This window comes from Gopherus flavomarginatus, chromosome 1 (genome assembly GCF_025201925.1).
Source record: "Gopherus flavomarginatus isolate rGopFla2 chromosome 1, rGopFla2.mat.asm, whole genome shotgun sequence".
Lineage (NCBI taxonomy): Eukaryota > Metazoa > Chordata > Testudines > Testudinidae > Gopherus > Gopherus flavomarginatus.
This window is the reverse complement of record NC_066617.1, coordinates 126,933,421-126,951,095: the sequence shown is the minus strand read 5'-3', so window position 1 is coordinate 126,951,095 and position 17,675 is coordinate 126,933,421. Positions and strand designations below refer to the sequence as shown.

The 17,675-nt window shown below is 45.9% G+C and overlaps 1 protein-coding gene across 1 annotated transcript in view; it reads right to left on the bottom strand.

Annotated features, from left to right (window-relative positions):
- The window catches only part of C2CD5 (C2 calcium dependent domain containing 5), a 109,210-nt gene that overhangs the window by 57,407 nt on the left and 34,128 nt on the right, over nt 1–17,675 (bottom strand). The window contains exons 9-12 of the mRNA XM_050968788.1: nt 16,345–16,362; nt 8,289–8,303; nt 1,593–1,629; nt 1,011–1,020 (exon numbers count right to left, since the gene is read on the bottom strand). Coding sequence (XP_050824745.1) covers nt 1,011–1,020; nt 1,593–1,629; nt 8,289–8,303; nt 16,345–16,362 — 80 coding nt within the window. The remainder of the gene's footprint in view (nt 1–1,010; nt 1,021–1,592; nt 1,630–8,288; nt 8,304–16,344; nt 16,363–17,675) is intronic.

The following is a 17,675-nucleotide window of genomic DNA, read 5'->3' as shown; positions in this document are numbered from 1 at the left end:
GTAACAACTCTGCAGGCTTCCTCAGAGAAAAGAAGAATGTTAAAAAGCAAAAAATTAACTACAGGGAAATCTTATAGTGAAAAAAAGACGGTTATTTACCTTTGTAACTGTTGTTCTTTGAGATGTGTTGCTCATATCAATTCCAGTTAGGTGTGCGCGCTGCACGTGCACGTTCGTCGGAAGATTTTTACCCTAGCAACTCCGGTGGGCCAGCAGGTCGCCCCCTAGAGTGGCGCCGGCATGGCGCCTGATATATACCCCTGCCAGCCCGTCCGCTCCTCAGTTCCTTCTTGCCGGCTACTTCGACAGTGGGGAAGGAGGGCGGGTGTGGAATGGATATGAGCAACACATCTCGAAGAACAACAGTTACAAAGGTGAGTAACCGTCTTTTCTTCTTCGAGTGATTGCTCATATCCATTTCAGTTAGGTGAATATCAAGCCTTACCTAGGCGGTGGGGTCGGAGTGAGAAGTCGCGGCGTGTAGCGAAGGCCGCGTCCTCTCTGTACTGCTGGACCAGAGCATAATGGGAAGCTAAGGTATGAACGGAGGACCAGGTCGCTGCCCTACAGATCTCCTGGATGGGCACGCGGGCGAGGAAAGCTGTCGATGATGCTTGAGCCCTGGTAGAGTGCGCAGTCACGTGACCGGAGGAGTACGAGCTAAGTCATAACAGGCTCGAATACAGGATGTTACCCACGAGGATTCTTTGAGAGGAAACGGGTAACCCTTTGGCACGTTCTGCTACCGCCACAAAGAGTTGGGGGGATTTGCGGAACGGTTTGGTTCTCTCTATATAAAAGGCAAGTGCTTGACGGACGTCCAGTGAGTGAAGCTGCTGCTCCCTGTGGACGAGTGGGGTTTTGGGAAGAAGACAGGGAGAAAGATGTCCTGGTTGATATGAAAGGCTGAGACCACCTTGGGGAGAAAGGCTGGGTGTGGTCTCAGCTGGACCTTGTCCCTGTGGAACACAGTATACGGGGGATCCACCGTGAGAGCCCGGAGCTCCGACACCTGTCTGGCTGAGGTGATGGCCACCATGAAGGCAGTCTTCCAGGAGAGATAGAGCAGGGAGCAAGTCGCTAATGGCTCAAACGGAGGGGACATGAGTCGGGTCAGAACTAGATTCAGGTCCCAGGTAGGGGTAGGGCGTCGAACCTGGGGGTAGAGACGCTCCAAGCCCTTAAGGAATCTAGTCACCATAGGGTGAGAGAACACTGAGTGGCCATCCTCCCCTGGGTGAAAGGTGGAGATGGCCGCCAGGGGAACTCGAGGAGATGATATCGCCAGGCCCTGCTCTTTAAGGGACCAGAGTAGTCTAAGATAATGGCAATGGAGACCTCGGTGGGAAGGAAACTCCATTCCGCACACCAGCAGGTGAAGCACTTCCATTTTGCTGAATAAGTCGCTCTAATGGAAGGCTTCCTGCTGCCCAGGAGCACCTGCCGCACTGGGGTAGAGCAACGGAGTTTGGACCGGGTCAGCCACTCAGGAGCCACGCCATAAGGTGCAGTGATTGCAGGTCTGGGTGACGTAGCCTGCCGTGGTCCTGGGTGATCAGGTCCAGGTGAAGAGGCAGGGGGAGAGGGTCGGCCAGAGACAGGTCCAGCAACATGGAGTACCAATGTTGCCTGGGCCACGCTGGAGCTATCATGATCAAGCGGGCCCTGTCCCTGCGCACCTTCAGAAGGACCTTGTGGACGAGCGGGAACAGAGGGAATGTGTAGAACAGATGTGTCGTCCAGGGAATAAGGAAGGCATCTGCTACCGAACCGGGTGCCTGGCCTTGAAAGGAGAAGAACATCTGGCATTTCCTGTTCCCTTGGGACACGAAGAGGTCCATCCGGGGACCTCCCCACCTCTGGAAGAGCGAAAGGGAGACGTCCGGGCGAAGGGACCACTCGTGGGAAAGGAAGGATCTCCTCAGATGATCCGTCAGCGTGTTCCGAACCCCGGGAACGAAGGATGCGATGAGGTGAATGGAGTGGGCTATGCATAAGTCCCAGAGCCTCACAGTCTCCTGACACAGGGCAGAAGACCTCGTGCCGCCCTGCTTGTTGATATAATACATGGTTGTTGTGTTGTCGGTGAATACCGAGACACAGCGACCTTGAAGTTGATGATGGAATGTTTGGCAAGCAAGGCGGACTGCCCTCAATTCCCGTACGTTGATGTGGAAGGCTAGTTCGTGAGGTCACCACCGACCTTGGGTCCGTAGGGTTCCGAGATGGGCCCCCAACCTAGATCGGAGGCATCAGTTGTCAGGGACACCGAAGGCTGCGGCGGATGGAACAGCAGCCCCGCACACACCATGGACTGGTCAGGCCACCACCGCAGGGAACCTAATATGTCCTGGGGAACGGTAACAACCGGGTCCAGAAGGTGCCGGGCCGGACGGTACTGACTGATGAGCCAGGACTGGAGGGGCCTCATGCGAAGCCGCGCATACTGCGTGACAAATGTGCAGGCTGCCATGTGGCCCAATAGAGTTAGGCACGTGCGTATGGAGGTCAAAGGTGCTGTCTGCAGTCGTCGTATAATGGCCGTCAAGGTCTGGAACCTTGATAGAGGAAGAATGGCTCTGGCCAGAGTAGAGTCCAGAAGGGCTCTGATAAACTCTATCCTCTAAGTGGGGATTAGCGTTGACTTTTCTATATTGAGGATGAGACCCAAGCTCGTGAAGCGACTGCTGACCATGCGGATGTGGCTGAGGACTTGTGCCTCTGATGGTCCCCGAATCAGCCAGTCGTCGAGGTACGGAAATACATGTATGCAGCTGCGACGGAGGTGGGCAACGACTACAGCCATACATTTGGTGAACACCCTCGGGGCCGTGGAAAGGCCAAACGGGAGGACCGCAAATTGATAGTGGCAGCGGTTGATCACGAATCGAAGGAACCGTCTGTGTGGCAGGAAGATGGCTATATGAAAGTATGCGTCTTGCATGTTGAGGACGACGTACCAGTCTCCAGGATCCAAGGGTGGGATAATGGTCCCCAAGGATACCATATGGAACTTCAACTTCACCACGTATCTGTTGAGTTCGTGCAGGTCGAGGATAGGCCTGAGGCCTCCCTTGGCTTTGGGGATCAGAAAGTAACGGAAATAAAAGCCCTTGCCCCGCTCAGCTTCTGGAACCTCGTCTACGGCTCCTTTGTCGAGGAGTGTCCGCATTTCCTGAAGGAGGAGTTGCTCGTGAGAGGGGCCCCTGAAGAGGGATGAAGAAGGGGGGCGGGAGGGAGGGTGCGAAACAAACTGCAGATGGTATCCAGCTTGTAATGTGCGTAGGACCCATCGGTCGGATGTTAGACGGTTGGAGAAGGGAGGGGATGGATCCGGGAGGGAAACTGGTGCAGCGCCCTCGGGCGCACCTTCAAAATGAAGGCTTCGGGCCAGAGGGAGCCTTGGAGGAGCTCTGGTTTTGCCCCCCTTGGTTGCTCGACTGGCTACGCCGGCCGTTCCTACTTCGACGTCTGGCGAAGTCCTGCCTCTGGCGGGGTTGAGGGTAGGGCCGGTGTTGATGTTGAGGCCGGAAGGGTCTGCGCTGGGTGACTGGCGTATGCATCCCCAAGGAGCACATAGTGACCCTATTATCTTTCAGGCTTTGCAGCCTGGGGTCAGTCTTGTCTGAAAACAGGCCCTGGTCTTCAAACGGGAGGTCCCGTATGGTGTACTGGAGTTCCAGAGGAAGGCCAGAGACCTGTAGCCAGGAAATTCGGCGCATGGTAACGCCAGAAGCTAGAGTCTTGGCAGCCGAATCTGCGGCGTCGAGAGATGCTTGCAGGGAAGTTCTTGCTACTTTCTTGCCCTCGTCAAGGATCGCCGTGAATTCCTGACGTGCATCTTGTGGGAGTAACTCCTTAAATTTGCCCACTGCCGCCCAGTGTTGTAAGTGTAGCGGCTAAGGAGAGCTTGTCGATTGGACACCCGAAGTTGGAGGGCGCCCGCAGAATAGACCTTTCGGCCAAGCAGGTTCATGCGCCTCGCTTCTTTAGACTTTGGTGCCGGGGCCTGCTGGCCGTGACGCTCCCTCTCGTTCACAGATTGTATGACGAGGGAGCACGGGGGTGGGTGAACATAGAGACACTCGTACCCTTTCGAGGGCACCATGTATTTGCGTTCCACTCTGCGTGCCGCGGGGGGAACTGATGCCGGCGACTGCCAGATGGTAGTGGCATTGACCTGAATGGTCCAGATAAAGGGAAGGGCGACACGAGTGGGTGCATCTGCAGATAATATGCTCACCACCGGATCCTCAATTTCTGAGACCTCCTCAGCCTGTAAATTCATGTTTTGCGCCACGCGCCTGAGGAGGCCCTGATGCGCCCTGAGGTCGAGCGGAGGAGGGCTGGTGGATGTTGTTTCAGTCACTGCCTCGTCCGGGGAGGATGATGAGGAGACACCCGGCAGGAGCGGATCTGCAGGAGGTTCCGTCTGGAGCAATGTTTCCGGCTCTGGAGGGAGATCAGGATCCCGATGGTGAGACAATCCCTCCTCTGCAGGGGACGGGGGAGGACAAGACAATGTGGCCTCCAGAGCCCTGTGCTCTGATGTTGTTGGACGCAGGGGAACCTGCTGAAGCCCTTGGGCTTGATGATATGCCCAGGGGGTCCAAAAGCCCCACTGCTGCGGTCCATGTTCCTGAGGGGGGGATCCTGGAAGAGAGCGGAAGGCCTGTCAGCGTCCATAGCGTACGCGCTGTCTGTTTGAGAAGAGACAGACGGCTGTCGGGATGGCCAGGGTGGAGCCGAACGGGACTGATATGGGTCCCTCGGTCTAGTCGACGAAGACCTCCTCGGTGCCGGGAGTCATATCGGTGCCGGGATCGAGACCGAGACCTACCACCAGCGTGGTGCCGGGAGGTCGACCAGGATGTAGAACGCCGACGATGGGACCGGCTTCTGGAATCTCGGTGCCGGTAGCAGTGGCTTGATCTAGAGCAGTGCCGGGAGTATCGGGACCGCCGTGAAGAGGTGACGCGAGTACGACCGGTACCACCGCGGAGAGCGGCGCCGGGACTGCGAGCGGCGTCCCGATCGAGAGTGTCCACGGTGCCGGGACCTTGATGGGGATCGGTGCCGGCTCGGTGAAACCAGAGATGGAGCTCGCATGGCCACAGGCTTGCCTTTCGATTGCAGAACCCGCACCGGAGGCACCGGGGGTTGAGGTAGCGTAGGCTCAGTCAATGCAATCAGGTCACGAGCCGACGCAAATGTCTCCAGCGTCGAGGGGACCATTAGCTCGACCTCAGATTTTATGGGGGAGCTGTGAGGGACCGGACTCGACGGAATCCCTGGCATCGGTGCCGCAGCAGTAGATGGTGCCGGATGCTCTGTCCGCGTCTGTTTGGCTGGAATGGCAGATGTCGAAGGCCTTGCTTCGGGGCCCGGTGCTGGGGAGGGCCGGTGCCGAGGCGTTTTCCCAGTGCCGGAGCGGAGCCAGCGCTTGGCGTTGAGGCTGGAGGGTTAAGCGCTGCTTCCATTAAGAGGGTCTTTAAGCGCTGATCTCTCTCCTTTTTTGTTCTTGGCTTAAATGCCTTACAAATGCGGCACTTTTCAGAGATATGCGATTCCCCAAGGCACTTCAAGCAGGCGTCGTGGGGATCGCTCGTTGGCATTGGCTTCTTGCAGGCCGAGCACTGTTTAAATCCTGGCGAACCGGGCATGAGCCCGGCGCCGGGCACGGGGGAGGGCTAGGGCCCAAGCCTGGTAACTATATACATCAAGTAATACAACTAACAACTAATATTATAAACTCTAACTACAACTATAACTATATACAACTATTAGAACAACGAGACAATGGAGAGCTAGGGACGTGGAGGACAGCTATGCCGTGCTCCACAGTTCCAACGACCGACACGGCGGTAAGAAGGAACTGAGGAACGGACGGGCTGGCAGGGGTATATATCAGGCGCCATGCCGGTGCCACTCTAGGGGGCGACCTGCCGGCCCACCAGAGTTGCTAAGGTAAAAATCTTCCGACGAACGTGCACGCACAGCGCGCACACCTAACTGGAATGGATATGAGCAATCCATTCGAAGAAGAATAAATATATATTATACACACACATAAATTTCACTCTTCATAGGAATTAACTACAGACAGAAAGGCAATTTACATGCTGAAGGAATTTGTTACTTTTACTGACAATGATATACCAAGTTTCATTACATCTTGTTTACTATGAGCAGATTCCATTGTGTTTACTAGTAAAAATCCACATAGCGTTCTTAGTGTATTTATCTTTAGAATCATAGAAGTGAATACACTGGTTATAAACTTTCAGCGACATCGATGTAAGCTTTTTATGCTCTCACTAGTGGGAATGTTATGTCACTATTAAAACCTATTTTGACTGTAAGTTTGAACACAGAAAATCTGGCCCACGCTGAGGAATTGCACTCAAACCCTCAATGAGGTCTCATGCTTTTCACCTGTCAAGACGGTGGGAACACTAGAGAGGTAGTCCTTTCAAACTCTAGGGAAAACGCTACAAATGCCAGCCAAATGGGAGGCAAATGTAGAAGAAAAAGCAACAAACACATTCTGAAGAGTGCCATCCCTAACTCTCTCTGGCTTGAGGGGTATTCCCAGTGATGCAAGTGCCAAAGGTAGTAAAAATCTCAGGAGGGACCCCTCTACCTACACTCAATCAAGACAAATAATTCAATTATTAATGTGTATGTCTATTACATAACTAAGTTTACTAATGTTGTAGTTTATAACAAGTCAAGAGTCCAGTGCAACTAAAGCACTTACATTAGCTACTCACTATACTTCCTGATCAGATAGAGTGGGGTATCTAGCTAGATCTCATTTGATGAAACAGTCCTCCAATACATTATGACTTTGCAAGAGAAACATTTGCCAAAAGAAAAAAAAAAAGGGAGGGGGAAGGGAGGCAGTGAGGCTAGAATCTCATGATCCTAGTATGTTTCTTTTTGCAGCCCTGCATAAAGACTTTGGCCTTGGCTACACTCACACTTTACAGCGCTGCAACTGGGGTGTGAAAAAAACACCCCCCTGAGCGCTGCAAGATACAGAGCTGTAAAGTGTCAGTGTAATCAGGGCAGCAGCGCTGGGAGCGCGGCTCCCAGCGCTGCACGCTACACCCGTAAGGGATGTGGTTTACATGCAGAGCTGGGAGAGCTCTCTCCCAGCGCTGCCGCTCTGACTACACTCGCACTTCAAAGCGCTGCCGGGGCAGCGCTCCCGCAGTGCTGCCAGGGCAGCGCTTTGAAATTCCAAATGTAGCCATACCCTTTGATACAAAAGGATCTGCTAAAATGCTGATCAGTTTCCCTCTGCAGCCTTAAGTATGGAAAGTGTTAGGCCATGTCTACATCTAAAATTTTGCAGCGCTGGTTGTTACAGCTGTATTAGTACAGCTGTATAGGGCCAGCGCTGCAGAGTGGCCACACTTACAGCAACCAGCGCTGGCAAGTGGTGTTAGATTGTGGCCACACTGCAGCGCTGTTGGGCGGCTTCAAGGGGGGTTCGGGGAACGCGAGAGCAAACCGGGAAAGGAGACCAGACTTCGCCGCGGTTTGCTCTCGCGTTCCGAACAAGCAGGTCTCCTTCCCTGCGGTTTGCAGGGTGGTTCGGGGAACGCGAGAGCAAACCGCGGCGAAGCTGGTCTCCTTTCCCGGTTTGCTCTCGCGTTCCCCGAACCCACCCTGCAAACCGCAGGGAAGGAGACCTGCTTGCTCGGGGTTCGGGGAACGCGAGAGCAAACCGGGGAAGGAGACCAGCTTCGCCGCGGTTTGCTCTCGCGTTCCCGGAACCACCTTGCAAACCGCAGGGAAGACCTGCTTGCTCGGGGTTCGGGGAACGGAGAGCACAACCGAAGGAAGGAGACCAGCTTCGCTGCGGTTTGCTCTCAGCGTTCCCGAACAAGCAGGTCTCCTTCCCTGCGGTTTGCAGGGTGGTTCGGGAACGCGAGAGCAAACCGCGGCGAAGCTGGTCTCCTTTCCCGGTTGCTCTCGCGTTCCCCGAACCACCCTGCAAACCGCAGGGAAGGAGACCTGCTTGCTCGGGGTTCGGGGAACGAGAGAGCAAACCGAGGAAGGAGACCAGCTTCGCTGCGGTTTGCTCTCGCGTTCCCCGAACCACCCCTGCAAACCGCAGGGAAGACCTGCTTGCTCGGGGTTCGGGGAAACGAGAGAGCAAACCGAGGAAGGAGACCAGCTTCGCCGCGGTTTGCTCTCGCGTTCCTGGAACCGACCCAGGCAAACCTCAGGGAAGGAGACCTGCTTGCTCGGGGGTTCGGGGAACGCGAGAGCAAGACGGGGAAGGAGACCAGCTTGATTACCAGAGGCTTCCTCAGGTATGCTGGGATACCTGCTTATTCCACGGAGGTCAAGAAAAGCGCTGGTAAGTGTCTATACTTGATTACCAGCGGCTGGATCACCAGCGCTGGATCCTCTACACCCGAGACAAACGGGGAGTATGGCCAGCGCTGCAACAGGGAGTTGCAGCGCTGGTGGTGCCCTGCAGATGTGTACACCTCCTAAGTTGCAGCGCTGTAACTCCCTCACCAGCGCTGCAACTTTCTGATGTAGACAAGCCCTTAGTTTGGCAGCTACTGCTGCTGCTTACTCAGACAAAAAAAGTGCAAAAAAAAGGGAGGGGGATGAGGTGGAAACAATGTATTGAACAGTCAGGAGAAAAAAATAAACAGGGAAAGAAAAAGATGAGAAGAAAAAAGAGCAATACAAATGCAACCAGTAAGGTCATGCAAAGAAGGATGGGGTGGGAGTAAGAGAAGGAAGGAAGTGGACAAAGGAAAGAAGGAAGTGGACAAAGAGAACCAGAAAAAGCAGAAATAATGATGGGTCCTCACATTGGTACCACACATCATTTCCCCTCACGGAGATTCTGGGCATGTGGATTACAAAGTTTAGGAGTGAGCTTCCTAAAAGATTACTTGACAATTTTTCGACTCACTTCACCTTAAAATACTGTATATTATGTGGGAGGAGGACGCAGTCTCAGCACTCGAGACACTCACAGCTATTTCTTTTACCTGTAGAGTGCTCAGATAACATTTTACCACTTATTCTTTCCCCAGATTCTGGTCAACATGTCAGGAATAGTAAGATGAAAGTAAAAGCACCATTAATTCACAGTAATATAATAGGCCGGACCTCACTCCCATTAAAGTCAAAGCTATTTTCCCCATTACACACAATGGGAAACAGGCCCAAGCCCAATACCATTGATAAAAGTCAACCAACTGCCACTGAACAAGATTAAAAAGAAATCCCACAGGAGCCACGTTTGTCAACAAGTGCATATGAATGAAGAGATCTTTTTATGCCATTTAAATGTAGGGCTATTTTTTTTTCAAAATGTAGTAAGATAATGTGAACCAAGATAATTTACATAGTTATAAATACATAAAACACTATGTATTAACATTTAGTATACAAAAACTTACCTTTGCATATTAAAATACAAAATGATTTTATACAATTAAAGTAAGACACCATGACATTGGAATAGTAATTGATACAAAACACTGAACGCGGTGCAATGTGTAGGCATTCATATTTTTTGGACAAATATATTCACCACAAGCAGCCTTTTATTTTGACACATGAGCCACACAATTCCACATGAGGATGCCATTGTAGCATTTACAAGTTTAGTAAAGCTAAGGATTTACATAGACATTAAAGGAGCTAGGGGAAGCAGGATGGCATGTGTCCAGTACACTCCAAAAGGGTGTCTGTTTTGTTTTTGGCTAAAGCAAAAGCTTAAAGAACTAAGGGTTCGCAAAGCAGATTCAGCAGACAGTAGCCAGAAACGGTGGTTTTTTTGGCGCATGCTTGGATCAGGTGACAGTACAGACTGAAAACTATGGCAGCTCACTGAAATGGTTACAGAAAGTAATGGCCCTGAATTCTGGTGAAAGCAAAGGCAAGCATACATAGCACTCCATCACAAGCTTTTCTAGCAAATCTATTAAACAGTTTAGCAAGGGTTTTCTAAAACTTTAAGCAAAAGGTTTGCAAAAAATTCTATTGCTATTAACTGCTCTTCATTGTAAACCAGTTACTGTGAATATTTAATTATTAAAGAACACATTTCTATTAATGTTTCAACATCAGCATGATGCCTATATCTAAGAGGAAGCACAAACAGTGTTTCTAGAGCTGAAAGATTCGAAAAATTATGTACGTGGGAAGGTATTCTTCATAGAGACGGTGCAAAATAAATCCTGCTCCAACTGAAAAGTCTAAAACTTACTGTTTATTGAACAGTTTTGGAAAGCACAAACAAATGCATCATAATTGTGTTATAAAGTTGTTATCTTGAACCTAAATTTCTTTCCAATCAGTTCCAATTGCAGTCAATTTAGCTTTTGGTTCATTACTTTAGAATGCAAGTCTGGTCTCTATTAGTTTGTATACAGACATAGGACAAAATCCTGTCCCCATCTCCCTGAATGGAGAGCCCTAGACAGAGCAGAACTGTATAGTTCTACTGTTCTGGGTGGCAAGGGGGAGTATATTTCCAGAGCCCAGATTTCTGGGCTCTTCCCTGCATGGGACCCGTATTTCTTTCCAGGGGTTAAATTAGACCAGCTCTCAGAGACTTAGTGAGCCAGTACTATTTTCTAGGATCTTGCACTGGAGAATTTAAACTTTTTAAAGAAAATTAAGTCCGTAAATCCTTAAATTGCAAATAGAGCCATCAAAATATCAACTGAATGTAAACTGATGCAGAGATGTCCGGGCAGAATCTGCAGACAGCCTGAAGTAATAGCTCTATGAAGTATTAATTGCTGCAGTTAATTTCAACTGTGTGTTAACTAGTCTATAAGGTGCTACAGGACTCTTTGCTACTTTTACAGATCCAGACTAATACGGCTAACCCTCTGATAAATGAACATTCAGAATGTCAGCATTAAGAAAGGAGAAGAACAAGCCTATTATGAAGGACTTTCACAATCTACTGAAATTTCTTGCTGATGTCTCAAAAGAGTGGAGCTTGGGAGAGTAACTATATCTTTCAAAATCAACCTCTGGATCTTTCATTATGCAGATCCATCACCATATACCTTGTGGGGCAAGGACTCAGTAGCAGTGACGGCTACTGTAACCTCAAAATTGTAGAGGTGGACATAGTGGCTCTCTTCTGCTCTGTAACTTGAAGTCCCTTGCCCAAACCTCTCAGAACTTCCTTCTGCCAAATCCTCCCTACCGGGCTTGAGAGTGAAGAGTAGAGGTGTGGGGAAAGAGATCCTTCCTCTAGAGTATGGTCCAGATAAAAGCATGGTCACTCCTTTTTCCACTGATGGTAGCAGTTAGCTTATCTGCTGCTCTGGTACTGGAGAGGATTTCCAATACAATGCAATAGTGTATTCTGTAGTGTGCATTTTTGGGAAACAAACGCCTGTCTTGTTTACAGGAACTCTCCCTCTGGTCTCCAGCCCAAGAACATCTTAGAGCCCTAGCTGCTATTTGAAAGTCAGGCAGCTGCAACAGCCAAGTCAACTTTTCTCTTCCTACAGATGATTAAGAGGTTGTATCTGTTTCTTCCAGAAGCAGACCATGCAACTACCTTCCATGCCTATCATCTCAAGTTTAAAATTACTGCAATACCTTTACATGGGGCTAAATCATCCAGAAACTGCAGCAGGACCAGAATTCACTGGCTCACTTACTGGTATTAAACAGGTTGTCTTTTTGTGAACACATTGAACCTTTATTCTGATCTGCACTAGCTGCCCGTTGGTCTCAAGTTTGACATCAAGATTATGGTATGAACTAATAAAACCCTAAAGCAGCCTACAACCAGGCCCTGATCCTGCAAAGATTGATGCACATGCTTTGGTTTCTGCTCTGTGAATAGTCCCATTGACTTCAATGGGAATACTCACGATGTATTACATTTGTATGAAAGCTTTTACAGGATGGGGGTCTAAGATACCACCTCTTGCCCTGCAATGTCCTGCTATAGTTGCATCACAGAAGGTACCTGCAATGAAACTCCACTGGTGTGACAGAGAGGGGATGGATGGCAGGGCATTTTCCATTAGGACCCCAAATCTTTGGAACTTGCTTCCCCTGCTGGTCTGTAAAAGCCCAAGCTTGTTAGTTTCTGAGTGTACTGGAAGGCCTATGTTTTCTCTCACAATTAGCAAGAGACAAGTGATACACACCTCTGCTGCCCAGACCTATATAAGTCTGATGAGGATTTTGTGAGGAAGTTAATTACTTTTGTTATATTTATGTCGTCGCTAGGTTAATTTATTTGATCTTGAGGTAACTGAAGAATGTGTATTTTTAAAAGATTGCCAAGGACACTCAGAGAACTGGGTAGGGGCTCATTTACAGTAGAATAATACAAATATATATAAGCCAATAAGTTAAATTAGCATTCCTTGAGGTTAGATATGGTGAATTCTTACTTCATCGTCCTCTTATTTATTTTAGGGGCTGCTGAACAAGAAGGAGATCGTCTTCTATCCCTTGTCTCTATTACAATCCCTCTCCCTCTGCTATTTTGTACTATCTACTTTGTTTTGGGATTCATTCTGTAAGAAAGATGCTATACAAAATAAAGCTGTGTTGAATTAAATTAAATTAAATTGGTATAGATACCACTTACTGAAATAGAATCACATTTCCTTTCAATGATTCATATATGTTCATCTTACTGATCTCTCAAATGGATAACTGACACTCACAGGAAGTAAGAACAATTGTTAGAACAAAAAACTCAGAACAAGGGCTGCACTTGTGAAACTTTGGAACATGCATACAGAAGTACAGCAAGTATTTTAAGAGTGATAACCGTCTACACAAAGAAGTTGGAAGCTTCAGAACAATAGTTCTGAAATTTATTTGGTATTTAGTGATTTAGCCCTAAAATCTAGAGTATTAGTAACTCTTTTGAAACAAATTGGGAAAATCCTCTATGCCTTAGGTGAATTACAGCTAATCCCTTTTCACATAAATCAGACTTCAATCATGAATATATGCCAGACAGCTTGTGTTTAAAATAAAGCACCCAAGCTATTTAACATATTATTCAAAATAAATTATCCCCCATCCTCAATTGAAACATTTAAGTCCCTGGGGAGAGAGTACATCACTCACATTTAAATCTTAAATCCTATTCAGTGCGTAGATACTACAGTAATGGGTACTTTTACAAATGTGACAGATCAAGTTAGATAAAACAGTGTTTAGAATAGGAGCCTAGTAGTTCTTACTAAGCAGGACTCTGTAGTTCTAATTCCAGTTCTGTTACAGATTTGCTCTGTGAGTTTCAGCAAATCACTTCTTTGTGCTTCAGTTTGCCCTAAAAAAATACCAGTTTACAAAAGTATTGAGAGGTTTACTAAATATTTGAAATGTGCTTTGAAAACCCTTGAGTGGAAGAAATTATAAAAATTCAAGTAATAGTGTGAAGGACAACATTCAACACCTCATTTTTGTTTAACATGTGCCAAACTATTCAGGCAAACAGAACATCAGAAAGTTCTTTACAACACGTAGTACTGTATTAAAGAGATGCAGTATGCATAACTGAACGTGCATCTACCTAATATATTTATTCTCTGACAAAAAAACATTAAAATAGAATTGGCTGAGCATAAGTAATACTAATCTTTGGGTAAAATACGTTATAAGGATGTTGTAATTATTCTGAAAACCAGCTATTACAAACCTAGAAAATTCAGAATTAAGGTTAAGGGCAATATCATGTTTACAATTATGATCAAGGTATTTTTAGCATTTGTGGTCCCAGATCAGGTAAAAGTGATTTTTAAAGACACAGTTTTATCACTACAGGGCAATTAATGTTGTTAGAATGACATCTGCATTTTTTATCTTAACATGTTCTGATTCCTTTAATTTCCTAGGTTTCTAATGTTTTGCTTTGGAAATATTTCCAAAGTCCCTATAATGTATTTTACTCTTAAGTTACTGATACATTCTCCCAAACTTAACTCCCCCTGAATATAGATTTTTTGTCAGAAATTTGCTACACTTTTTTTCAAAAATTTAAAATTCCAGTACAAAAGCTACACAAGAAACCCAAAGAGAATGCCCTCATGCAATATTTCTAATGGTCTGAAGATAAGTAGTATCACCCTTACATTTTTGTTTGTTTTTTGTTGTTTTAAATTTTCAGGGCAGATTCACTAACACAGTGACTCAACCTTTCCAGACTGCTGTTCCCCTTTCAGGTGTCTGATTTGTCCTGCGTACCCCAAGTTTCCTCTCACTTAAAAACTACTTGCTTATAAAATCAGACATAAAAAATACGGAAGTGTCATAGCACATTATTAATGAGAAACTGCTTACTTTCTCATGTTTACTATATAATTATCAAACAGATCAACCGGAATACACTGTACTTACATTTCAGTGTACATACAGTAGTACAAACGAATCATTGTCTGTATGAAATTTTAATCTGTACTGACTTTGCTAGGGTTTTTATGTAGCTCGTTGTAAAACTAAGCAAATATCTAGGTAAGTTGATGTACCCCTGAAACACCTCTGCATACATCCAGGGGAACACATACTCCTTCCTGGTTGAGAACCACTGCACTAGTACACCAATGCAGTGCAAAGCAGCCAGAACCCACCAACCATTTAAGATAGGTTTACTTTTGCTTCGCATTACCAGAGTAGCACAAAAGCAGCCAAAACACATTGGTGAATCTGGCCTTGAAATTCACATACCGGTTTAGAAAAGTGCGTTAGTAACACTGATGCTATGTGAAGATGGGGCAGGGAAAGCTCAGTTTCTTGAGTCCCAAGCTTTACAGGAACCTTCTGTGGTCTTAGTTCAGTTCCCTCAGCAGTGCTGTCTCAAACATAGAGCAACTCCAGCAGCAATACCACAGAGAGCTTTTTAAGCCAAATATCCATGTTAGTATGCAATCATAGAATCTTCAGAGCACAGCGACTGGCCAAGTAAATCTATCCATTAAGAACGCCTGACACATGTGGCTAGTATTTCTCATATCGAGTCATTACAACAAATGAAGTGCTACAAGCAAATCAGGTGTAGAGGAAGCGTGATAATTAGCGTAGTTATCGCTGATGACACAATGGCTCCAATTAAGGCACCTGAGCTGCTGAACTGACCATCTATATCCTACATAATCACAGCAATTAGATACAACAATCATTAATAACTTAGCAGCAAAGAATCCTGTGGCATCTTATAGACTAACAGACATTTTGGAGCATGAGCTTTCGTGGGTGAATACTCACTTCTTCAGATGCCCCCACGAAAGCTCATGCTCCAAAACGTCTGTAGTCTATAAGGTGCCACAGGATTCTTTGCTGCTTTTAAAGATCCAGACTAGCACGGCTACCCCTCTGATAATTAATAACTTAGTTGAATTATAACCTAATTTCTTCAAATATAATTCATGCACAAAAAAGTTTGAGTATCTGTGTTATTCAATTGTTATTCTCATTTAGGACTAACAAAAGACTGACAGGTATCTAATTTCTTAAAGCTCCTAGTTTAATCAATTTTAACTCAAACTAATTAATTGATTTACTTGTAAATTCCTAGAAAATTAATTCTCTATTGAAAGAGTAAGTGCTGTATACTTGCAGAACATACAACATATTTCTCATACAAAACAAAGAAGTTGATTCTCTCTGTTAAATGTAAAACAGAACTCAGCTTAAGCAATTAGCATCTCCATAATTTCTGGATTTCTTATAGGTATGTGTATACTTGTAAAAAGGACTGAGTTTAAGAGCAGGCAAGTATGAAATATGGAGATATAGTTCTATTAAGGGGTTCTAGAACTTATCATGGAAGTTGCAAGTATCATAACCTAAAATAAAATTATAACCCTTAAATTCAAAATTTGGCCTCTGGGTTCATCCTGATTGGGCTGCCCAATGACTGATTCTCTCTCCATCCTGAAACTCCAAAATGGTTTCTATTACTGCCTTACCCCAACTCCACAGTCTAACAGCACCCAATGCACATGCTCCTTGAATGCCAGTTAAGCAGTTTTTGACCAGATGCTTAGATACCAAAGTGATAGACAGCTTCTAAATACTTAAAATAGGTGGTAGTTTTTATTGATCATTGGTGTGACATCACAGCTGTGAACTAACCTACATTAACTTTAGAATTCTAAGCAGAATGTTCCAAATATCAAGCGAAAGACGACAGTTTGACTGCTGGCTCTGAAAAAAAGACTGCCCTTAAAGCTCAACAGTTCATACATCAGCAACACACTACAAATTACAAAAGATGTTCTACCTTGGCATTCTACAACCAGGAATCACCTGGACAGAACAAAGTATGATTTAGTCTGTTTGGAAGTCATAAGAAATACAAACAAATTCAAAGGGATATTTCTCCATCAGTTGGCAACAGTTCAAGTAAATAATCTGTTTACAACATTACCAGCTCTAACACAGGCAAGCAGTCTGCTTCTAAAATAATCCTACATTATCTACATACTGAGGGTTTGACAGTAACCAGCATTAGCTAGAATAAACCAGTTACTGTTAACTATTTTAAAACAATCTAGCCCCAGTAATCCCAGCAATGCAGACATGAATAGATAGTCTTCTAAGTTAGAGTTCAAGGAGACTGCTACAGGGTGTGATTGCAACAGTACTGAAGATACAGACCCTCATCGAGATAAACAAGTAACAATTTAAAAAAGAGCATTGAAAATATGTTTTGTATATACGCACTTTTAAAATTCAACTTTCTGCTGATTAGAATAGCCTTTGCAGGTTTAAGGCAGAAAAGTTACAATATTTTATTATGCATCATTTGTAGCAATGAATGTCAAAAATGGTAATGATAACTGAAAGACTAGTATGTAATTTTTAAACATTTACATCTGCAACGTTAAAAAAGCCAAAAACACTTGTTCTCAGTGGACCAGGTCCAAATTAAGTCCCAGACTTAAATATTTAGCTCTCTTCTCATTTTTTCCAGACTTTCAGTTATTAACTTGATACTGCTGAAGGCCCCACACCTCTGCATCAGGATCCTCTAGCACAAATCTCCACAATGAAGTCAGTGGGACTCCAGAAGGGCACAGGAATAGTAGTTCTCGTTATAATATCAGGGACAAAGTTTGCAACTGCTGCTTTGGAGCACAACTAGTTACTGAAGAAAGATACCTAATTTACCATACACCTATTGCTTTATCATCCAGGCACAATGAATAGTATAATTTAAAAACACCTTCAAATGACAGCATTGCCTTAAAGTAGAGCCACCTCTGTTAGCAGATAAAGTCTGTCCTCTACTATCCATATTATTTAAGAGTATTTAGTATATAAACAGTATAGTAAAACCAACTACATACAAGCTCTGTCTAAAAGATTAAACAAACCAACTAAGTGCACACCTTAAAAATGAACACTAACCAAGTATTTCAATATCTAATAACCAGAGACTGACAGAAATGTAGGTCTGGAAGGGACCTCAACAGGTCCTCTAATCTAGTCCTCTATACTGAGGGTATGTCTTCACTACCGGCCAGATCGGCAGGCAGCAATCGATTCATCGCATCTAGTCTAGAAGCAATAAATCGACCCCCGAGCGCTCTCCCGTACTCCAGCTCGGTGAGAGGCATAGGCAGAGTCGATGGGGCAACGGCAGCAGTCAACTCACCACGGTGAAGACATCACAGTAAGTCGATCTAGTA